Here is a 20885-nt window from a genome sequence, read left to right as displayed (position 1 = left end):
TGAGACTCACAGGCTTGAATGAGCACACACACTGCCTTTACTTGCCCTGTTCCTTACCTGGCTCACCCTTCCCCACCCTGCTGGTGATGGTGTGGCTATGCAGCAGGGTCACCGCCCTCTTCACAGCCACCGACAGCTCTTCCTGGCACCATGACTTATCCAGGGCACACTCTGGCTTCAGCAAGCGTAGAGTCACATGGCTCACCAAAGTGCCTGTGTCCAAGAGAAGGAACCCAAAGGGGATGACCAATGCAAGGACACAGACTCTGGCCTGGGTACAAACCAGGGACCCCCAAGCAGAGATGCCTCATCTCTCTGACTTAAAGGAATTAATTCTGCTATGCCAAAACGTCCTCAACCTAGTATCTCATTTCATCTTCATGACAGCATTGGGGGGGGGGGGGGGGGGAAGGGTGCAGGTAGGCAGGCAGGAACTGTCCTTATGCTAAGAAGTTAAAAGTATGAGCCACCCAGGGTTGTTTAGCTAAGGGTATAAGCTCTACTTGTCACCTGGAGCTCCCATCTTCCATGTAATAAGCCCAGCCAGTCAGTAACAGTTTCAGAAGGCTCCATAAGTACCAACTAATTTTTCCACTCTGAACTGTTCTCAGATTCTAGCCTCATACCTAGGAACATACCCTTCAAGCTATGAAGTCTGCTTAAGGCCATTACCCCACCAAAGTGAGGCCATCGCAGTGCCCGGCTGCCCCACTTGGTCTGTGTATCTCCGTAGTTAACCAAACGCTAAGGGCCACAGGGACCTCCCATCACTGAGGTGGGGCTGCTCAGGAGCTCTGGGCTGCACCAACTGGCCACATGGTACCAAACCAACCCCATTACCACTTAATTTCTGACTCCTTAGTTTGAAAACTTACAAACAGATCACACTGATTAGTATCTAAAACTTCGTACTCAGAGTGAAGGCACAGCAGATGTGAAACATGAGGGTGGAGGCAGCTCTATGTGGCTCCTAGGGATCTGCAGCCTGGGGTTCCAAGACTGCTTCCAGATGGGCACAGAAGTCGATGCCTAGACCACTCCCTACTCCCCATAAGCACTCAGGTGCACCTCCTGCCCCTCCTCCCAACCTGCCCAGGGCCATGCCCAAAACCAGCAAACAAGAACTGACCCAAAGCCTTGAGCCTAGGGGGCATGACGCAGGCAGCCAAGGACAGGAAAGGGTTCTTGATCCTGGGAGCAGCCAGGGGAGATTTCAACAAAGGCAGGAAAGAGTCGACCAAAACTGGGATATACTGGGTCAGGCCAGATGGGTTCTTGGCCAGGATGGTGTCCAGCAGGCCCAACGCCGCCTCCAGCTCACCGTCCAGCTGCAAGCAGAGTTGGCCCGGTAGGTAGGTCAGCAGGGCCTGCTCCAGACAGTGAGGAGCAAGCTCAGCCTGTGGTGGCAGCAGCCCCTCACCTCTTGCAGCCGCCTCCGGATCTGCGCCTCCTTGTCCAGCTGGGCCTGCAGCATCTCCTTCTGCTTACTGGTCAGCTGCACTTCCTCTTTTATGCCTTTCTTCTTCTTTATTTCCTAAAGGCAACGAGCAAACCAATTCCATCTCCCAGAATAGACCTCCCTGCCTACCACAGAGCAGGGCAAGATCAGTCCAATTGGCACCAAGCCGGCTGTAAGTCTATGACCTGGGCCTACAAACCACCATATGGCCTCCCCGACCTCCCACAGAGTCCACAGCCACCTGGTTTCCAGAGGATGGAGACAGCAGTAGAGAAGTAATTTCTTACTGGATTCTCAATTGACAAAGGCAAGAAGAGCCTTTTATATGTGAGAAAAATGAGAAGTCCCTCAATGTGCTGGAAATGGTATGCTAATCATGCGGCTTCAGAATCTAAACCTTAGCCTCCCTCCAACAGATGCTCTCCCCCAGTATAAGCTGCAGCCTGGAAAAGGCCAAGAAATCACTCATTCATTCAACAAGAATTTACTGAGCACCTCCATTGGTAGGGGAACCCAGGACTGATGGAGGGGTCAGAAGAGTATGCATGGACCTCAAGATGACCCCAGGGAACTGTATACACGAAGCACAGAAAGTCGCCAGGCTGAGGCCACCAAGCTCAGCAGCTACCTCACGTCACCCTTCTTTGCACTCACCTCCTTGAGCTCCAGCTCGATGATCTGCTCCTTGAAGGAATAAGCTTTATTCTCTCGCTTCATGTTGGCCTTCTTTATACTGTCCTGCTGGGCACTGAAACATCAAAGCAGGTGATCAGCCAGCTCCAAACAGCCAATAGGTCCTCCTGTCTCCTGCCAGCAGTGAAACCTCAGCTGGCTTTGAAGTTGCATGCACCAGCAAAGTGCTAGATACTTGACGTGCTCTTGTGTCCCAGGCTTAAGCATGTGTCTGGAACAGAGCAATACTTGTCCGATAACGAATAAGCGATTTGATTTACTTCTTAAAACATTTATTCCTTAACCCTATAAAAGACACCTCTTTCTCTTACAGGTAAGAAAACCAAGGCTTAGGGCAACTGAATCCACGAATGGGAACTCACCTCTGGATAATAGATTTGTCATACAGCTCCCCGGCAGGGGTCTGCATAATGGCAAACTCTTCCCGTGTCACCTGGCGGAGCGCAGGGTTCTGGACGGAAGCAGTGATGGTGCTAATGAGCTGTGGGAGGACCCGATCCGGGGACAGGATGGAGAGGGAGCCCATGGCATTCATGGAAGACTGTCAGACAAACACCAACTCAGTCGGGGTATGCCACAGGCTGGCACTGGAGAGGGGTCCTACCATGCCTAATGCTCCCAGCTACAGGCTGCTCTTCTTGCCCCTGCTTATTCTGAGCACTGCCCGCCAGAGTAGACAGCTGCAGTGTGTGCCTGCCTTCTTCCCAAGCATTTCCCAGCTTGTGGCACCAGCATCCTGACTGGGTTTCATACTACCCCTCTACTCTCAATCTCTGTGATGCAGGTGGAACTGCTCCTACCTCTTCCGGAGGTAGGCATGTGACTTTGACCAAAAGGACAGGCTCAGAAATAGCACAGGGCCCAAGCCAGGTCAATGAGGGTAGTGAGCCCCCATGCCAGTTGAAATGACTGGAAAATGCAAGCTTTTTCCACTGCAGCTGATGGGTGGGGTACGAGCTGTAAGCCTGGAAGTGTCAGCTGTCCCACTACCAGAGAGGAGGAGACTGCTGGAGAATAGAGCCCCCTCACGGAGAGCAGAGAGGAGACACAGATGCCAGAGACAAAGAGAAGGAAAGCAAGAGAGACACCACCTATAGCGTTCTATAGCCAGCATCATGGGGGCCAGTCATACCCTGTGACTCAGCAGTCAGAAGCAGCAGGAATGCTTAAACCACTTTGCATTTTCTGTCACTTGCAACCCAAGAGTTCCAAGACCACATTTTACAACACCTGCACCTATTTCACTGAAGCCTCCCTCTGACACTCTGAACCTGAGGCCAAAATTAGTCACATGCCAGTCACCTGGTTCAGGGGACTCTGTGTGGTGATCCTAGGGATGATCTGATCCAGGTGCCTGGTGATGAAAGCTTCCAGGTCAATCTTCATCCTGGTAAGGAGTGCTGGCCAGAGTCCTGACTGCACTGCCACTGCAGGGAAGTGGAGCAATTTGAGGCCTCTTGCCTGGCCTGCCCTTATCCTGCCCAATAGAGTCCCCAGCCCTCCTGCAAGTGCCCCTGGCACAAACCTAATGATGGGTGGTGTGAGATGATCAGCATCTCCTGGGCCAGCTGCTCGGTGTTGGTGACGTCACCCTCCAGTCCTGGCACCCCGGAGATGACACAAAGAGCTTCCTGCAGGACCCTTGGGGGTATGTAGGCCCTGCCTGCCTCAGTTACCTCCCCAGCATCTGTCACCAGAGCCTCTAAGGGTAGCACCTATAAGGAAACAACTCATGAGACTGCTGTGCAGAGCCCTGTGCTAGCTGGGGACACAAGGGACACAGATGCCAGGAACACAGCTGCCTTTCACACATGCTGTTCTCGGGAGCTCCCACTAGAGTGGAGGCTGATGCCTGGCTCCCCACAGGCTGGGAGATGTGCCTGGAAGGAGGAAACACATGTGACTTGGTACCTAAGAAGCCCATGGGGGGAAAAGCAGCCACAGAAGCTGGTCCAGGAGACCCAGTCAGAGACCACAAGTCTGTCACTGGCCCACATCCCTCAAGAGCAATTAGGGAACAATGAAAAGGGACAAGGTCTTTGGGGTCACTTCTGCCACCCACTAACTGGGAGACCCCTGCCAAGTCATTTCAGCTGCCAGAACCCTGGACAACTCATATAGAGTAAGTGTATTTAGTCTATCTGCCTTTTAATAGCAAGGTGAAAAAAAAAACAAAGGAAAGAATGGGTAGCAAATGCTCTAAAAATCATTAAGTGCTTCAAAAACAAAGTGTTATTTCATTACTCAAGAATAAAAAGGTTGAACTACATGTCACAACACATGGGAAGAAAGAAAAGCACCTCAGGGGGGAAAAAAAAGGAATTCTGTGAAACAAGATGTTATCAGAGCTCAAGGGCAGGGCAGAAGATTCCGGCATCACATATCTGAGTGAGAATAGCCCAGGAAGAGACCAGCCAAACTCCCTCAATATAACTGGGGTGATTAGCTAACCGTGTCAGCAAGCCCTAGTACTGGACCCCAGATACCCTCACCTTATGAGAACTGAGGACAGCCTTCAGCTCCTCCAGAAGCCCGAACGCCAGTTTAAAGCCCCCAAGAGAGGACAGCAGCTTCCGGACTGTGTGCTGGGCTTGTCTGCGCACGCGCCAGGTGCGGCTCAGGAGCACGGCCACCAGAGCCCGGTAGTACTGCCTGCAAGCACAAGAATACAGCATCCTGGGGAGGGTGAGCGTGGGGCTCTCCACAGCCAGCCCTCCCACCCTGCACACACCACTATTTCGTAGGCCTTTGCCATGGTTTGCCCCACTTGACCCAAGAGGAAAGGTAAACAAATTTCACGTACTGAACTTTGTTGCCTGTGAATCTATGTGGGTGGTCAAGGAAAAGCCTCTCCGTCAACTGTAACACGGTACACAGAGCTAGGAAGGGAGACAAACAGTGGAAGTGTTTTTAGTTATTTTTTTAAAAGATTTTTATTTATTTATTCATGAGAGACACAAAGAGAGAGAGGAAGAGACACAGGCAGAGGGAGAAGTAGGCTCCATGCAGGGAGCCTACATGGGACTCAATCCCGGGTCACACCCCAGACTGAAGGCACTAAACTGCTAAGCTGCAAGGGCTGCCCTGGAAGTGTTTTTATTTTTTTTTAAAGATTTATTTATTTCATTTTATTTATTTATAATAGACATAGAGAGAGAGGCAGAGACACAGGAGGAGGGAGAAGCAGGCTCCATGCTGGGAGCCCGACGTGGGACTCGATCCCAGGACTCCAGGATCGTGCCCTGGGCCAAAGGCAGGCACTAAACTGCTGAGCCACCCAGGGATCCCCCTGGAAGGGTTTTTAAATCATAGAACACATCTAGAGCACCTGGGTGGCTCAGCCGGTTAAGCGTTTGGCTCAGATCGTGATCTCAGGGTCATGAGGTCAAGCCCCATCTAGAGCTCCGCACCCAGCAGGGAGTCTGCTGGAGCTTCTCTCTCTCTCTCCCTCTCCCTCTGCTCTCACCCCATGCGTGCACACTCCTTCTCAAATAAATAAGTAAAATCTTAAAAAACATATATAGAATACATCCAAAAAGAACTGGAAAGTCCTGAAGAATGAACACTAAAATGTACATGTGATTAACACTGCATGTAAAATTACAGCTCATCTGAAGTTCCTTTTTTGCTGACAATGTATTTTGGACTAATGAAAAACATACACTTTATTCTAATTAATTTAAAATTACTATGCAGTTCCAAAAAAAAAAAGATGAGGACATATGCATACTGAAGTAGAATGATTGCCAAGTCTACAATGCATATAGCAGGCATATTACCATTTGTGTAAAAAAAGGTAAAGAACTAACACAAAAAATTATCTGCTGGTATGAATTATAAAATACTAAGGATACACAGAAGCTAATACAACTGGTTATCCATGGCCAGGGATACTAGGTGGCCAGAGATCAAAGCGGGGGTATGATTTTCAACATAGGCCTTCTTGGATCTTTTATTCTTTGAATTATGTGACTGTATTTCCTATACAAGAACTAATTTTTTTTTCTAAATCAGGAAGTGACTAACAGTTTTAGTTCATTAATAGGATGTTGTGATTTGTGAGTCAAAAGACTTTTCAAATCACCGATTAGCAGCAGACACCCCTAAGGCAACCTAGAATTTTAAACATACACTTAAAGATCAACTGTTCCTTCTCTGCCAGGAGAGAAACCAGTAGTTTTGTGTCTCCTAGTGGGGGAGTACAGCCAGCCACACTCCACCAGAGCTTTTCAGCTGTCTTGTAATATAAGAAAACCTCCAAGACAGCACCAATTACCCAATCAGCTATAATTACACCTAACATCGCAGCCCCGCAACCATTAGTGCTCTGTTTCCACAAATCTACCCACTCCCCCACTTCTCAGCTTCCATGCCACACAATGCGTGTGCATTCCATGTGTGTTCATTCCCATAGCAGCCTATGACACAATAGCTGACTGCAGTACTCTGACCCGGGTTTTTGCGGAGCTGACTGCTAAGGTTACAGGCACTCAGGAAGGGTCCTCTCTGAAGACCCACCAGAGGGACTCACGCCCAGTCTCAAGTTCAAGTACGTTCAACTAAGTAACTCACCATCCTCTGAAGCCATGAGCAAAAATTTCTCAGAAGTGAAAATCTGCTTCTTTTCATCTACAATCAGCTGCCAGAAACCACTGAGTTTGGCCTCTGCAAGAAACAAAAGGTCACTCCCTGATATAGCTCACTCCACCCATCACGGTTGGTCCCCTCCTGCATGAAGATACTGGGGCCAGCTGCATTGACAGACCCTCTTCTGTAGTAGGCAGTAGGGCTCCCCCAGCATGTATACATCACTCCTAGACTGTCTCCCCTCCCAGTCCTGCAAACTAAGCCATCTTTCCGGTATCATTGCCTATATGTAAACTTTCAGTGGTTCTCTGCTGCCTACAGGGGACCAGGCAAGCATTTCCCACCTGGAATTCCCACCTACTCCAGGTGGCAGGCTGTGATACTTGATGTTCACACATGGTGCCTTCCCCATCCTGAACGCTAGTCTGAACGCATCCTGGGCTGTTCCCTTCCAGTTGGTGAAATCCTTCCTAGCCTTCAGGGCCCTCGTCCAAATGCTCCCTGCATGAAGCCTTTCGTGATAGCCAACACATAAACTAAGAGCAATCCCTCCTTCAAAACTGCCCTAAGGCCGTATATCGTCTTATAACTACAGACATATTTTTGCATCTCCTCTCTCCCACTGGAGTAAAGCAGCTTAAAATTAAAGCCTGGTCATGTTCATCTTTGCCTCCCTGCCAAGGCACCTGATGAAACATGACCAGAGCTGAACTCCACTTCCAACCATGGAAGTAAGTTCACGTCCATGTGCAGGCAGAGTATGACTAAAGCAGACATAGAATACCAGGTGGCCACAGAGAGAAAGAGACAGCTCTTTGGGTTGCACTGACTAGGACTCTTGTCCAAGGAGTGTTCAGTACTTAATATGGCATATACACAGAACACTACCTGGTGTTGGTTGATTACATATTGACTGCTTCTGGACAGGAAGTGGTAATACCAGCCAGAGATGGGAACTTAGTGCTAGAAGATTAGCTAAGGGGAAGCTTTTCAAGTTACTCCCTAGAAAGGTATAATCAATTAAAAAATGCCCCACTATACTAAACCCAGGCCAGTCTGGGCATTATATACAAACCCCCATTCCTAGAGCACTAGAGCAACAGAGCAAAGGAGGACAGTGACAAGAGTCCCCTGGCTATATTCCCACATCCAACTGTGACCCTGAGGCTCATCCCTGCAGATGACAAGGGGCACCATGGCCGAGGCAGTGTGGTAGTGACCACACCAATCCTGTCAAATTCTAAACATCAAAACGCTCCTCCCGGGGACTCTGAATGAAGCCTCATCTGCTACCACGGGGAACAAGTCCAGACCCTTACCAGCCTGTGAGTCAGCCACAGAAAGCTTCGAGAGCAGCAAGGCTGCAGCGACCCCTTCGGTGACAATGGGAACCTGAGTGCTTTGGGAGGCTGCCTTCTCCACTGTCTGGATGAGCAGAGGCAGCAAGTCCAAGGCCTGCAATAGTGTGTCACCTGTGGAGAGAGGACTAGCACCTTACAAAACACTATCAGGGGTGACAAGCTTACTCAAGAAAGGAGTTATCCATTCACTTCTGAATTGGTTGACTAAAATGCTTCACCTTGTCAAATGCTGTGAAGTAGGAGAACTAGAACCAAACATGTTACAGCTAGAAGGATCCTTACAAATCCAATAGTCCAGCTGTTCATTTGATGTGTAAGAAAACAGACCAAGAGAAGTTAAAAAAGATGCCCAAGGCCAAACAGCTGGTTCAGGGAGAGCCAGGGGCACTGCACACCTACCAATTTCTGTCTGGGGCTCTTCCCAAGAACCTGACAAGTTCCCGATCCAAATTCCAAAACCAGAACCAATCTGCTGACCTACAAACTAAACCCACTTAATAACTGAAAAAATATTTTGGAAATCTATTAAAACTATAGCTAAATCCATGTTTTCTTAACTAGTAAACATATTTCATTTGGAAGAGGTCATGGATTTGAAACCAAAAAATTTTTAAAGGCTTATTTTATATCATGTATATTTTAAAAGCATCAAGCAGAAACATCTCAAACTGAAGAGCCTAGTTTAAACCAAGTCTCTGCTATCTAGAACTCAATCTAAAAATCAAGATTGATCAATGCAGCAGAACTGCAAATTGACAAACAGGCACTGTAGAGAAGGGATACCCTTCTGTGGAATCAGCAGTTCTGGACTCTCTTAGATGTTTCTTTAAACACAGTTCATCAGAAGTGTACTTTCTTTTCTTTTCTCTTTTTTTTAAAGAAGTATAAGCCTATCTCAAAGGTGGAGATCAAGTTCCTAAGCAGATTGGAAAGTTTCCTCTAGCTTTGCTTAGGAAAGAGGTGGATGCCCACACTCAAATGACAGGTTTGTCAACCTAAAGAAAGGGCAGCGGTTGGTTTTTAGTAAGTCAAAAGTCAAGTTTCTATGGAGCTGGTCCTTTTGAATCAGGCCTCTTGCAATCAATCACTTCCCTATGACCTCAGATAATACAGTGACACAATCTAGTTCCAGACCCTCTCCAAATAAAGCTTTGTGACTCAAAGGTCTGATAAAGGAGAGAAGCTGGAGTCGGTTGTGAAGATTGCGCACTGATTCCAGGCTTTATGGATGACTAAGCCCGATGCTGCCCGAAACTCAAAGAGAAGTGATGCCAAGTAAGCTGGGCCACCAAGGGAAGGCCTGGGATGGTGAGAATGACCAGAAGACACAGTCACCCCTGCAGGGGAAGCATCTCACCTCGGAAGCAGGCCAACATGCACTGCAAGTAGGCATGCCTCACTGCAGAGGTGGAGGTCTTAAGGCTGAAGGCTTTCTTAAACCATTCGGTGAGCTTCTTGGGCACTTCCGTGGTAAACCGGTTACACCAGAGAGCCAGGACAGAGACGGCATGCACCAAGGTGCCTTCGTGAACTAAGGCAAGAAGTAGAAGTCTGGTCAGTTTAGCATCTCAGACCCACGTCCAACTGCTGCCAGCAGTGCCCCATAGCAAGCAGGAGTACAAGGGGGAAGAAGCAGTAATGCTTCAGGGGAGTTTTGCTGTGAGAAGGGGTTCATGGCTGCTCTGAATGTGAAAATGAGTTGGAGCAGGTCTAAACTGCATCCTCCCCATGCTGCACAGTTACCTTCTTGCTGGAGGAATGGGATGAACAGCTCAGTCACAGTCCCATTCAAGACTTGACTAGAAGGCCCAGACACCACATGATGACTGACACTCCCGATCCCTGGAAGGCAGGGGATTTCCTGCTCAGCACAAAATCACAAACACAAGATTCTTCTTGCCGAGGCCCACTTCCCTAGCAGCCATGCCTCTCCTCTGGCCATCAGTGTCTTTCCCTCAATCCGTCCTCAAGATGATCCTGACTTATATAAAAACCAGGCCTCCCGCTGGACTCAAACAAGTCCCACCTGCCCACAGATAGGCAGTAGAGTCCTAGGAGCCATGCTGGGCTGTCTATCAGGAATCCAAATCCAATGAAGGACCTGCCTTACCTAACAGTTACATTACACCTCATCTACTTCTTCACTTACCGCTACCCCCAGGAGAGATTCTATACCTGAGAGGACGCTGATCTTCTGGGCTACAATAGTCAGTTTTCCCTCTGAGCCTGAGAGGAGAGATGGTAAAGATTCAAAATTCATATCCGCCACATTTCCCAAGGGGGTGATGATTAATCATGTGTGTGACACCAAGACACAGTTTCTGATTCCAGAAGCAGCCTTTCTTTAATGAAGCTGGATTTAAAATAACATTCACTAGATTTTTTTTCTGACTAAAACAGCAGTAAATTCTTAAAGAAAATCTGAGAAACAAAAAAACATAAAAATATTTAAAAATAACCCACGTGCCCACTACCCAAAGACACTATGAACAATTTGATGTATTTCCCTCTAGCTTTTCCCTTCATACATACAATAACGTCCACACTTAAATTAAAAACAAAACAAAACAAAACCCTGAGATCACCCCTGTCTTCACTGCCCAGCGCATGCTTCTGTTCACTTCACATGTCCACATCCTAATGCAAGTGTTCCCTTGGCCACACGGCTTCAACACACACAGACTTGGAGCCCCGAGTCCCAGGCAGGTCCCGGCACCCACACCTCAGTCATCCCCATGGCCAGGAAGGCTTACTCACCGCCAAGGATAGCAAACAGGTGCCTGGTCAGGGCTTCTGTCGCCGAAGAGTCACTGCACTGGCGGGCCAGGTTCCGCAGCGCCAACACGGCTTCATCCATCAGGCGGGGACTGTTGGACTTCAGCTGACCTGGACACAGAGAGCTGCAGCTCAGAAGCCACCAAGAACTGAGCATCCAGGCTTTCATTTCTGTCTTTTCCACGTTCCCCATTCTCCCATCCCAGCAAAGTGTTCTCCTTATAAGGATCTCAAGAAACTGTGCAAATGTAGTTTCTTTCTAAACTGAGCTGTCCCCTGCCCTTTTTCCTAAAATAATTAGGAAAATACAACCAAAACCCAAGGTGCCACTCTAGGAGCTGGAGAGGGGTCACAGTACTCACTAGCCAGTCCTTTCACAATGTCCAAGGCATACTGGCTGAGATCCAGAGTCACTGATGCCAGCAGACTGGAAATAGCTAAGGAGGACAGAAAGTACACAACATGTCTGTCTCAGATATAAATGCCCATTTCTGCCCTACACTCCTATGCTGTAAGGCCTGCTGTCTGGTCACAAAGAACCCGGACCCCTCTTTATCTCCATATGGTCAAGTGAATGGTCACACCTTTGTTCCTACAGTTTCTTTCTTTCTTTTTTTTTTTTTAAGGTTTTATTTATTCATGAGAGACACAGAGAGAAAGAGAGAGCGAGAGACAGAGAGACAGAGACACAGGCAGAGGGAGAAGCAGGCTCCATGCAGGGAGCCTGATGTGGGACTCGATCCTGGGACTCCCGAATCATGCCCTGGACTGCAGGCAGCACTAAATCGCTGAGCCACCTGGGCTGCCCATTCCTACAGTTTCAAGTGCCACCTCCACACCAAGTTCAAATTGTGTAGAGCAGAGGTTCTTAACCTGGTTTCCAGAAAGTTCTTGGATCTCTAAAATTGTTTGCAGTATCCTAAGCAGATATACTTTTGTGCGTCCTTTTAGCAAAAGGGCCCATGACTTTCAACATATTCTCAAAAGGGTCCCTGATCTCTCTCTCCCAAGGTCCCAATGAGGAACAAAGTGAATACATACTTCACCCCACCCACACCACTTCTGCTGCCAAGTATCAGAGAAGCAGCTCATCAGTCAACGCATCTCCCTTCCACCAACCTGTCTGGCAGTGACCTACTTTCAATAACATTCTCTGGACTCCTAAGTAAGGACTTCTGTATGGTGGGCAGTATCAGATCCTTAAATTCCGAGTGGGACATGTATCGGAGCAGAGAGGCACAGCTATCCTACAAAGAGAAAGGAGTCAGGCATCCAGACCTCATGGGAACGAAGAATAAAGGATAGCTTTGAATCAGAATTTAAATTGGATTTAGCTTGTCCAGCTAAGGTCCACCTCTCACTCACCAACAGATACTTCGGAGGCTTTACTTTGCTCATCAGGATGTTCTTCATATAAAAATCCAGCAGGGCACTCTAGAGAATACAAAGACTATTTAGACCAACATTCTGAGCATCTCATCGCTGGCCTAAAAGATCCTTTTTGTGGGAGTGCCTCTGAAAATTACAAATCAGTAAAAAATAAATAAAATACATACATACAGAAACAAAATACAAATCAGTGCCCAAATTTCAGTGTCACACACAGAGGGCCCAATGATCATGCCACTCATCATTTTAAAACCTTCCACAGCTTTCCAGAGCTGCTTGGATTCAGTCCAAAGTCCTTGGCCTGGCTGCCAGGACGCCTCTCACATCTCTCCAGCCCCAATCGCCTCCCCTGCCTAGCTTCTCGTGGGCTGCTTTCTCTGCCCAAAATACCCCTCCTCACATCCTGACCTTGCTAATACTATTCACCTTTTAAGTTCCTTCATAAGAGCTATGCCCCCAACACATGGCCTCTGTCAGGTCCCCCAATACACAGTATTACTGCTTCCTGCCCTTTTTCTTTCTTTTTTTTTTTAATTTTTTTAAAATTTTTTATTTATTATTTATGATAGTCACAGAGAGAGAGAGAGAGAGAGGGAGAGAGAGAGAGGCAGAGACACAGGCAGAGGGAGAAGCAGGCTCCATGCACCGGGAGCCTGATGTGGGATTCGATCCCGGGTCTCCAGGATCGCACCCTGGGCCAAAGGCAGGCGCCAAACTGCTGCGCCACCCAGGGATCCCTGCCCTTTTTCTTTGTAGCACTTATCACATTTGTAATTAGATGACTATCTGTCTGATGGCAGACTCCTCATATGCAACTCCCCGAGGGCAGGGATCACAGCTCCCTGGATCCCTGCTGCAACCCAAACAGCTAGCATAGTGCTTGGCACACGGCAGCTGCTCACCTGCAGGAGAATAAATCACTCCATGAACAGGCAAATTATCATCCCAATAATTGCCAGGATTCTCCCCAAGCCAGAGCTGGAGGGAAAACTTTCTGACACCAAAAACTTCAGATATCATGGAGAAAAGGCCAGGGTTTCATATTGAGAAAACCAACAAGCTCCAGATGAGGACAGAAGCTGGGGCCACCAGAGCAAAGCAAGCTCCCCCTCTCTGCCCCCAGCAAGTCCACCTGCCTTGTGTCTGTTGACCACATCCATCTCCTTGTGGCTCGTGCAGAACTGCACCAGCAGCCCCAGCATGCCTGCATAGTTCTGGTTGGGTTCTAGGCTGAGAATGGCTGACAAGTACTGTTCCACCAGTCCAGGGTTCTGAAGAGGAAAGTATAAAACAGGTGTTATTATCACATGGCAGCGGGGGTGGCACAAAAGAAGCGATGCCCACCACCCTCTAGGCCTCCTGTCACCTCTTTCCACAGCTTGCTGAGCTTCTTCACAGCACCATCCACGGCGTGCCTGTGGGAGCCACCCAGCACCTCCACCAGGAGCAGGCACTGCACCTCCACCTGTCAGGACAGGGAGAGGCTCAAGTCAGGACATGAAATGCGAATGGAGGTCCCGTGGCCCTCACGCTCTGCCCAAGACCTTCATCACTCAACTCCAGCCCGATCCTCTTCCCTCCACCCCCCGACACTTGGCCCTATCCCAGAATTACATCTTCACTCAAGCACTTTATTAATAAATATACACAGAGCACCTATGAGTCACACAGTGAAAACACATGGAGAAAGAGACGGACACAGGCTCTACTTTCATGCACTATATAGTTCAGAGGGAGAAAAAGATACCACAAAATAAAGCACACAAATGAATATATAATTCCAGTGAAGTAAGTGCCATTCAGGAAAAGGATAAGCACCCTGTTTCATACCTGCCTTAACTCTTCCTTTATTAATTCCACAAATACTTGCTGAATATTGACTAAATGGCAGGCACTACACTAGGCACTTGAAATATAGAAGTGAAGGGATCCAATAGGATGATCCTAGCCTGTGTGGAGATCACTGTTCGATCCAGAGTGAAACACATCATCGGTGCTCAACTTAAAAATCCTAGAGATGGGCAGCCTGGGTGGCTCAGCGGTTTAGCACCGCCTTCAGGCCAGGGCCTGATCCTGAAGACCCGGGATCGAGTCCCACGTCGAGTTCTCTGCATGCAGCCTGCTTCTCCCTCTGCCTGTGTCTCTACCTCCCTCTCTCTCTCTCTGTGTCTCTCATGAATAAATAAATAAAATAAAATAAAAAAATCTTAGAGACTTTCTTTATCACAAACACCCACGGTAACTGGCGAGCAATGTGACTGGCCACCCTGGGACAAAGGGTATGCTTAGGAAGTCTGCTGTGCTCCATTTGCATGTATACAAAATGACAGATGTACAAGTTTTTTCACTGTAGCATTTGCTTACAGTAAAAAATTGTAGATAACATAAATAGTCATCAGCAGGGTACTTGTTACATATGCTGCAGGACAACCACTCAGGATCGTAAATCAAGAATGAGAAACTCTGAGGCACAAGGGTGGTTCAGTCAGCTGAATACCCAACTCTTGGTTTCACCTCAGGTCACAATCTCAGGGTCTTGAGATCAAGCCCCACCTTGGGTTCCACACTCAGCAGAGTCTACTTGTCCCTTTCTTTCCCCATCTGTTCCTCCCCACATGTGTGCGCTCTCTCTCTGTCTCACTCATAAATAAATAAGTAAATCTTACAAGAAATTCTTTAAAAAAGAGGTGTAAAGGGGTGTCTGGGTATTCAGTGGTTGAGCATCTGCCTTTGGCTCAGGTAGTGATCCCGGGGTCCTGAGATTGAGTCCTACATCAGGCTCCCCACAGAGAACCTGCTTCTCCTTCTGGCTATGTCTCTGCCTCTCTCTGTGTCTCTCATGAATAAATAAACTCTTTAAAAAAGAAGAAGAAGAAGGTGTAAGCTCCAAGAGGGCAAGGTCCTCTTTCTTGTTCCCAGCTTTGCCCCAGCTCCTAGAACAGGGGCCAGCACGTAGAGGCCCTCAACAGATATTTGAGTAACTGAATGCATTTCAACCTATACAACCTATACAACTATGTGTTTAGTTGAGGTCAACACTGGCAACAAGTAAAGGAAAAACCCAGATTCAAGACACAGGAAAAACAAACATGGTCTCATGCCCCTGATGTGTTTTGTACCATAAACAGAACACTCCAGGGATGATCCCTGCCCCTCACTAACCCACAAGCATACTTACTTACCTGGGATAATGGCTTTAAGAGATCACTGGAGATATCTTCAATGAGGGAACCATGATAAAGCATCTTACAAAGAGGCCTTGGTAGCAATGAAACCCACACTCTGAAGGGGGTCCAATTCCAATCTATTACCTGCCAGGTTTCAGTGTTCTTATCCTTCAGTCATCACTGATGGCCACTCCATGGTCATCCCCAGAGGCGTGCTAGCTAAGCTCCCAGGGACAGGACCGTCACTGTTTCCTACTAGTAGGCTACTTTGGGAGAGGCGTTACAGTTTTCTAGTGCCACTCCTCATTCACCTGCACAGCCCTCTGTACATTTCCATGGCCCTTTCACACTTCGTCTTGAGACCCTCTTCATAACAACTCATGGAGGTAGATGGGGTAGGTAGCACTTTTTCCCACTTTGCAGACATGGGAAGCAGGCTCAGAAGTTACATATACAGCCAAATATAATGACTGAGAATCAGAGCCATACCTCAGGCTCCTTTTTAATGAACCGTAAGACTATTCCTCTTGCCTTCCACTAAGCACATCTAGATATTCAAAACAACCTCCTGACCTGGCCTATTGGACCATCTCTGATTAGCAGATATGTAGATAGGCAAGGCAGGGAATGTGGAAGAAGGAGGCACAGAACAAGAGGAGAGAATTAAAGGACCAAAACACATGGCAAGAATTCCATTCCATTAGCCAGTTCAACACTGAAATCCAAATACAGGGAAAGGAATGATTAACCAGGAAAAAAAAATTATTTACATTATTATACTTTCTGATTGACTTGCTTTCTTTCTGTCTTCCCTGCTCTGGCCTGTCAAGTCTTCCACATATGCCATGAAGGCAGGAATTGCCTTTCTTTTGCTCATCAGTGGACTCCCAGAACCTAGTACCATGCTTGACAGAAGCTCAACATGTGATAACCAGATGGGTGTAATGATGTTACACCCATGCTCAATCCAGTGAAGTCACATACCTCGGGACAATTCACAGTGCTAAGTCACCCAGCACCAAGAAGAGCCACTGGCCAAAGAAGGTGCTTAAACAAGTCCTAACTCTATGCAGAGAGCTGACCATCACTACTCCAAAGACCTAGGGAACCTACCAGTTTGTTCCAGATGTCTCCTTGCCGCTTGGCTCTTGAGGGAAAGACAATGTGCACCAGTAGGCAGGTCCAGGACAGGGCCAGCAAGGCAGCAGAGCCACTACTCTTACTGTAGAGGGGAGGGGAGGCAGAAGGTAAGTGCAGGGCAGCACCCTCCATCTTGAGGACAAATGCTCAACACAAGGCTCTGCCTGGTATATAGGACTCTCCCTTGACCTACAACTGGACAGAACTTGAAACTGGCTCCTAATAAGTCATCTGTAACAACTCATGACAAGGCATGCAAGCCTCATTAGCCAAACTCCCACCTCTTAGAGCTCAGAACTATAGAAACAAAAAGATGGTTTCCCATATTGTGTCCAACGGGTATATGATTCCCCTCAAAATGGCCTCACTTCCACTGATTTCTCAACCCTGTTCCTTGGGAAAGTGGTTTGCGCACTGGGCCTGGGATCCTGGCTCCTCCTATCGCAATGGGTGGACTGCTGGTGCCAAAGTTTCAGAGAGGAAAGAGAGACATGCTCACACCTGCTCAGCGCAGCTCATCTGCACCAGCTTCTCCCGAACGGGACTCCAGCAAGCCCCCGTAGGCCGTACCTTTCTCTCTTACCTGGGGGCACCAGCTTTGGAGCCAATGCCTGAAGACTGTAGAGAATGCAGAAGATTCTTAGCAGTGGCCTCTGGCTGGGCCTCTGCCAACTGCTGGATGGCTGCCTGCAGGGCCCGGCGGGAGGCTGCATCTCTAAGGAAAAGAAAGAAAGGAAAAGGTGAACACTGGGGGGCAGGGACAAGGTGGCTTAGGCTGAGTGCTGATCTTTCTCTGGAAGACTGGATTGTACTGTATTCCAGTGGATCACAGAGGATGGGATTAAGAAATAACTAGAGAAATCTCCCTCCTTCTGGAGTTCTGGAGGCAGCTAATAAGGGCAAAGGAGCCATTAAGGCTGTGAGGGCAACACATTTATGGAACACTGACTTATGGACCTCAAAACTGGGCCAAGTGCATGCATGCCTGTTGACAGCATACAGACTCATGACGTAGCAGACACTGTTCTGGAAGCTCTACACTTACCAACTACCACCTGAGGGGTGGGTAACAGTACCACCCCCATTCTGCAGATGAGGAAAACAGGCACAGGGAAGTTGAGTAACTTGCCCAGGATCCAATAGCTAAGATGTGACACAGCTCCAAAACCTGGACTCTTAACAGCTCTCCTGCACCACCTCTTTGCACAAAGGGCTGTGGGCACAGGGCCTTCAATTGAGACTCACCTGTACCGGTGCAGAGTCAAGCAGAATAATTTGCAGAGCCCTTTCACTGCTCCCTCTGGCAGATCTGAAACCAAAGATCACACAGAGAGTAGTCAATACAAGCTACTTTGTGAACACCTGCTTGAGCCAGGCATTCTACCAGACATGATCTCCTACCCATCAGACACTTCCTGTAGGTTAGAGATGGAATTCCCTGGAGGAAAAATCCACAGCAAAATCGGACTCCAGGAAAAGACTCTCAGGGGTGCCTAAGTGGCACAGCCGGTTAAGTGTCCGTCTCTTGGTTTCAGCTCAGGTAATAATCTCAGGGTTGTGAGATCAAGCACCATGCCAGGCTCCCTACTCAGTAAAGAGTCTGCTTGTTCCTCTCTCTGCTCCTACCCTCACTTGTTCCCCCACGCCCTCACACTCTCTCTCTCTAATAAATAAATTAAAAATTTAAAAAGGCTCTCAGGTAGATACCCATTACACGAACGAAACTAAGGTGATACAGTGGCCTCAAAAACCTAACATCTGGGCAAGTGGCACTTCTGGGGCACAAGGACTATTCTGCTGCTTAGACCTTGGTGCTGGTTACACAGGTTTGTCTAGTTTGTGAAGACTCAGTTGGCTGTTTGCTTATGGTATGTGAACTCCTTGTATTTCTTCTAACAAAACATTTCTAAAAATAGGACAAAATTAAAGTGCTCTAAGGGATCAGAGAAGGGCAGAGCACCTCTAACTGGAGTGGCTTCTGAAGGTTCTAAGAACATAAGTTTAGCCTAATAGATCCGTAAGCTATAGAAAAATGGCAAGAGAAAAATGTACACGCTGAGTGCTAACCATAGGAGCACAAGTGCAGAGGCAAGATGCATGATGGCCATCAGGACACATGAGGAGGAAGAGAAGGAAGACTTAATTAGTACTCCCAAAGTGCAAAATGCCAGATCCTGCCCTAAGCATTGACACAAGGTTCCTCACCTAATCCCTCTATGATGGGTATATGATATATGACTGAGGCCACCTCAAGATGAAGAACGGAGGCCTAGGAACCCGAGCAGGCCAGCCACATGAAAAGAGATACTCTGGCTGGAACGACAGGGGTCAGTAATGGAAAACCAACCTGTGGCCACTTCTGCCTGTCAGGCGCTATTCCCCTGGACTCGTGGCTACTTCAGTGACCAAGGAAAAGAGAGATGGGGACCAGAAACCAGTGTGGCCAAGGGCTAATATACACTGGGTGCTCACCAGAGCCAGGCACAGTGTTAAGTGCCATCCATACGTGTTCTCATTTACTCCTCACACTAATAACCCTGCGGGGGAGGTACTATAGCAATCTCCATGCTCAAACTAAGGAGACAGGCTCAGACAAGTTAAGGAACTTGAACCGGGTCACACGGACTCACTTCGTTATCTACTACTCCAAATGAAGGAGAGGCCAGAATGATTATCACTGTGCAATACCTCCTCATTAGACTCAGAAAATTAGAAATTTGAGAACTAAAGATTTCATGTGGGGTAGTTAACTTTCCACCATCAACGTGCACATCAGAGGTGACTAAACATCTTACATGGGATGCCTGGGTGGCTCAGTGGCTGAGCATCTGCCTGAGGCTCCGGGCATGATCCCAGGATCGAGTCCCACATGAGGCTCCCCATAGGGAGCCTGCTTCTCCCTCTGCCTATGTCTCTGCCTCTCTTTCTCTCTGTCTCTCATGAATAAATAAAAAAAATATTTTAAATAAATAAATAAATAAATAAATAAATAAATAAATAAATAAATAAAATCAATCTTTAAAAAATAAACAACTTACAAGTATTATTCACCCTGAATGGCAGAAATTCAGGGTGGCTAATGAGTAAAATCACCCTGAAAAAGTCTTGAATGGTTCATAAACTTCACCTGTGTGTCAAATGCCTTCCTCCATAAGATGGGAAAAATGTAGTATTCAGCAGTTACATAGCAGGAGGGTCAACCACTAAGGCTTGGAAGGTGTGTACAGCCAGTACCTTGTCACACAGCAGCCTTTTCTAACTACAACTCTGTTATGAAAGGTGACAAGAGAAACTTTTGAAGGTGCCATAAAACTCATATATTAAAGTGTTAATGCAGAGGAGACTCTCTTTGAAGCTGACAAACAGGAATGTACCAAATTTACATGCAACTTTAAAAGGCTTGGGTATGGGACGCCTGGGTGGCTCAGCAGTTTAGCGCGTGCCTTTGGCCCAGAGCGTGATTCTGGAGTCCTGGGATCAAGTCCCACATTGGGCTCCCTGCATGGAGCCTACTTTTCCCTCTGCCCCTGCCCCTCTCTCTCTGAGTCTCTCATGAATAAATAATAAATAAAATAAAATAAAATGCTTGGGTATGTAACCAGGCAGCAGTGAATCAGAAGCAGCAAATGAGCGATTGGGTGAAGCAGGCTCTTTACTAACAAGAAGTGAAAGCTGGGGGACAGGGAGACCCAACTCTACAAGGCCATGATGCTCAGACTTCAGCAAACACAGGAATCACTTAGAGGGCTTGCTGAAACACAGATGCTGGGCGCTGCCCCCATGGTTTCTAAATCTGAGTTTCTGGGATAGAGCCGAGAATCCGGATCTCAAACAAGTTCTGACGTGACGGTGATGCTGCTAGTCCAGGGACCACGCTTTGATAATCAATGCTATACAGTAAAAACACACCAAAAGGTAATTCAAAAGCTAATTAGGATTTATTGGATGAAAGCAAACTAGTCTTTTTTTTTTTTTCAGTTCCAGTGTAGTTAACAGTGTTATATGAAGGCAAACTAGTCTTACACATCCCAACTGAATGTAGGGATAGACCTCAGTTACAGAACAGAGTCATGATAAACACATGTGCTCAGAATTTCTCAAAATGTGTTCCCCCAACCCTGAACAGGCTTTCAGGGAAAAAAAAAAAAAAAAAGAGGTTCAAGGAAAGCACTGGATTAAAAAAAAGCTTAATAAAATTAGAATATCTTCCTGGAATATGCTGTGAATCTCCCACAGGGAAGTAGAAAATGTTGACATTTCCGAAACTTATCTGACCTTGAAATCTTTTTTTTTTTTAAGATTTTATTTATTTAT

At 47.5% G+C, this 20885-nt stretch overlaps 1 protein-coding gene across 1 annotated transcript in view; it reads right to left on the bottom strand.

Moving 5' to 3' along the window:
• Window positions 1-20885, bottom strand: part of GCN1 (GCN1 activator of EIF2AK4) — a 60216-nt gene that overhangs the window by 32703 nt on the left and 6628 nt on the right. Inside the window, exons 3-25 of the mRNA XM_041728682.1 lie at window positions 17817-17880; window positions 17155-17286; window positions 16545-16653; window positions 13631-13729; window positions 13401-13535; window positions 12241-12309; window positions 12014-12122; window positions 11238-11312; window positions 10858-10986; window positions 10276-10326; window positions 9844-9942; window positions 9458-9631; window positions 8059-8211; window positions 6725-6817; window positions 4956-5031; window positions 4645-4804; window positions 3678-3867; window positions 3455-3579; window positions 2515-2693; window positions 2114-2207; window positions 1421-1534; window positions 1130-1328; window positions 58-213 (exon numbers count right to left, since the gene is read on the bottom strand). Coding sequence (XP_041584616.1) covers window positions 58-213; window positions 1130-1328; window positions 1421-1534; window positions 2114-2207; window positions 2515-2693; window positions 3455-3579; window positions 3678-3867; window positions 4645-4804; window positions 4956-5031; window positions 6725-6817; window positions 8059-8211; window positions 9458-9631; window positions 9844-9942; window positions 10276-10326; window positions 10858-10986; window positions 11238-11312; window positions 12014-12122; window positions 12241-12309; window positions 13401-13535; window positions 13631-13729; window positions 16545-16653; window positions 17155-17286; window positions 17817-17880 — 2784 coding nt within the window. The remainder of the gene's footprint in view (window positions 1-57; window positions 214-1129; window positions 1329-1420; window positions 1535-2113; window positions 2208-2514; window positions 2694-3454; window positions 3580-3677; window positions 3868-4644; window positions 4805-4955; window positions 5032-6724; window positions 6818-8058; window positions 8212-9457; window positions 9632-9843; window positions 9943-10275; window positions 10327-10857; window positions 10987-11237; window positions 11313-12013; window positions 12123-12240; window positions 12310-13400; window positions 13536-13630; window positions 13730-16544; window positions 16654-17154; window positions 17287-17816; window positions 17881-20885) is intronic.

This window comes from Vulpes lagopus, chromosome 14 (assembly GCF_018345385.1).
Source record: "Vulpes lagopus strain Blue_001 chromosome 14, ASM1834538v1, whole genome shotgun sequence".
Lineage (NCBI taxonomy): Eukaryota > Metazoa > Chordata > Mammalia > Carnivora > Canidae > Vulpes > Vulpes lagopus.
The sequence above is the reverse complement of the archived record's forward strand: the minus strand, read 5'-3'. Positions and strand labels throughout refer to the sequence as shown.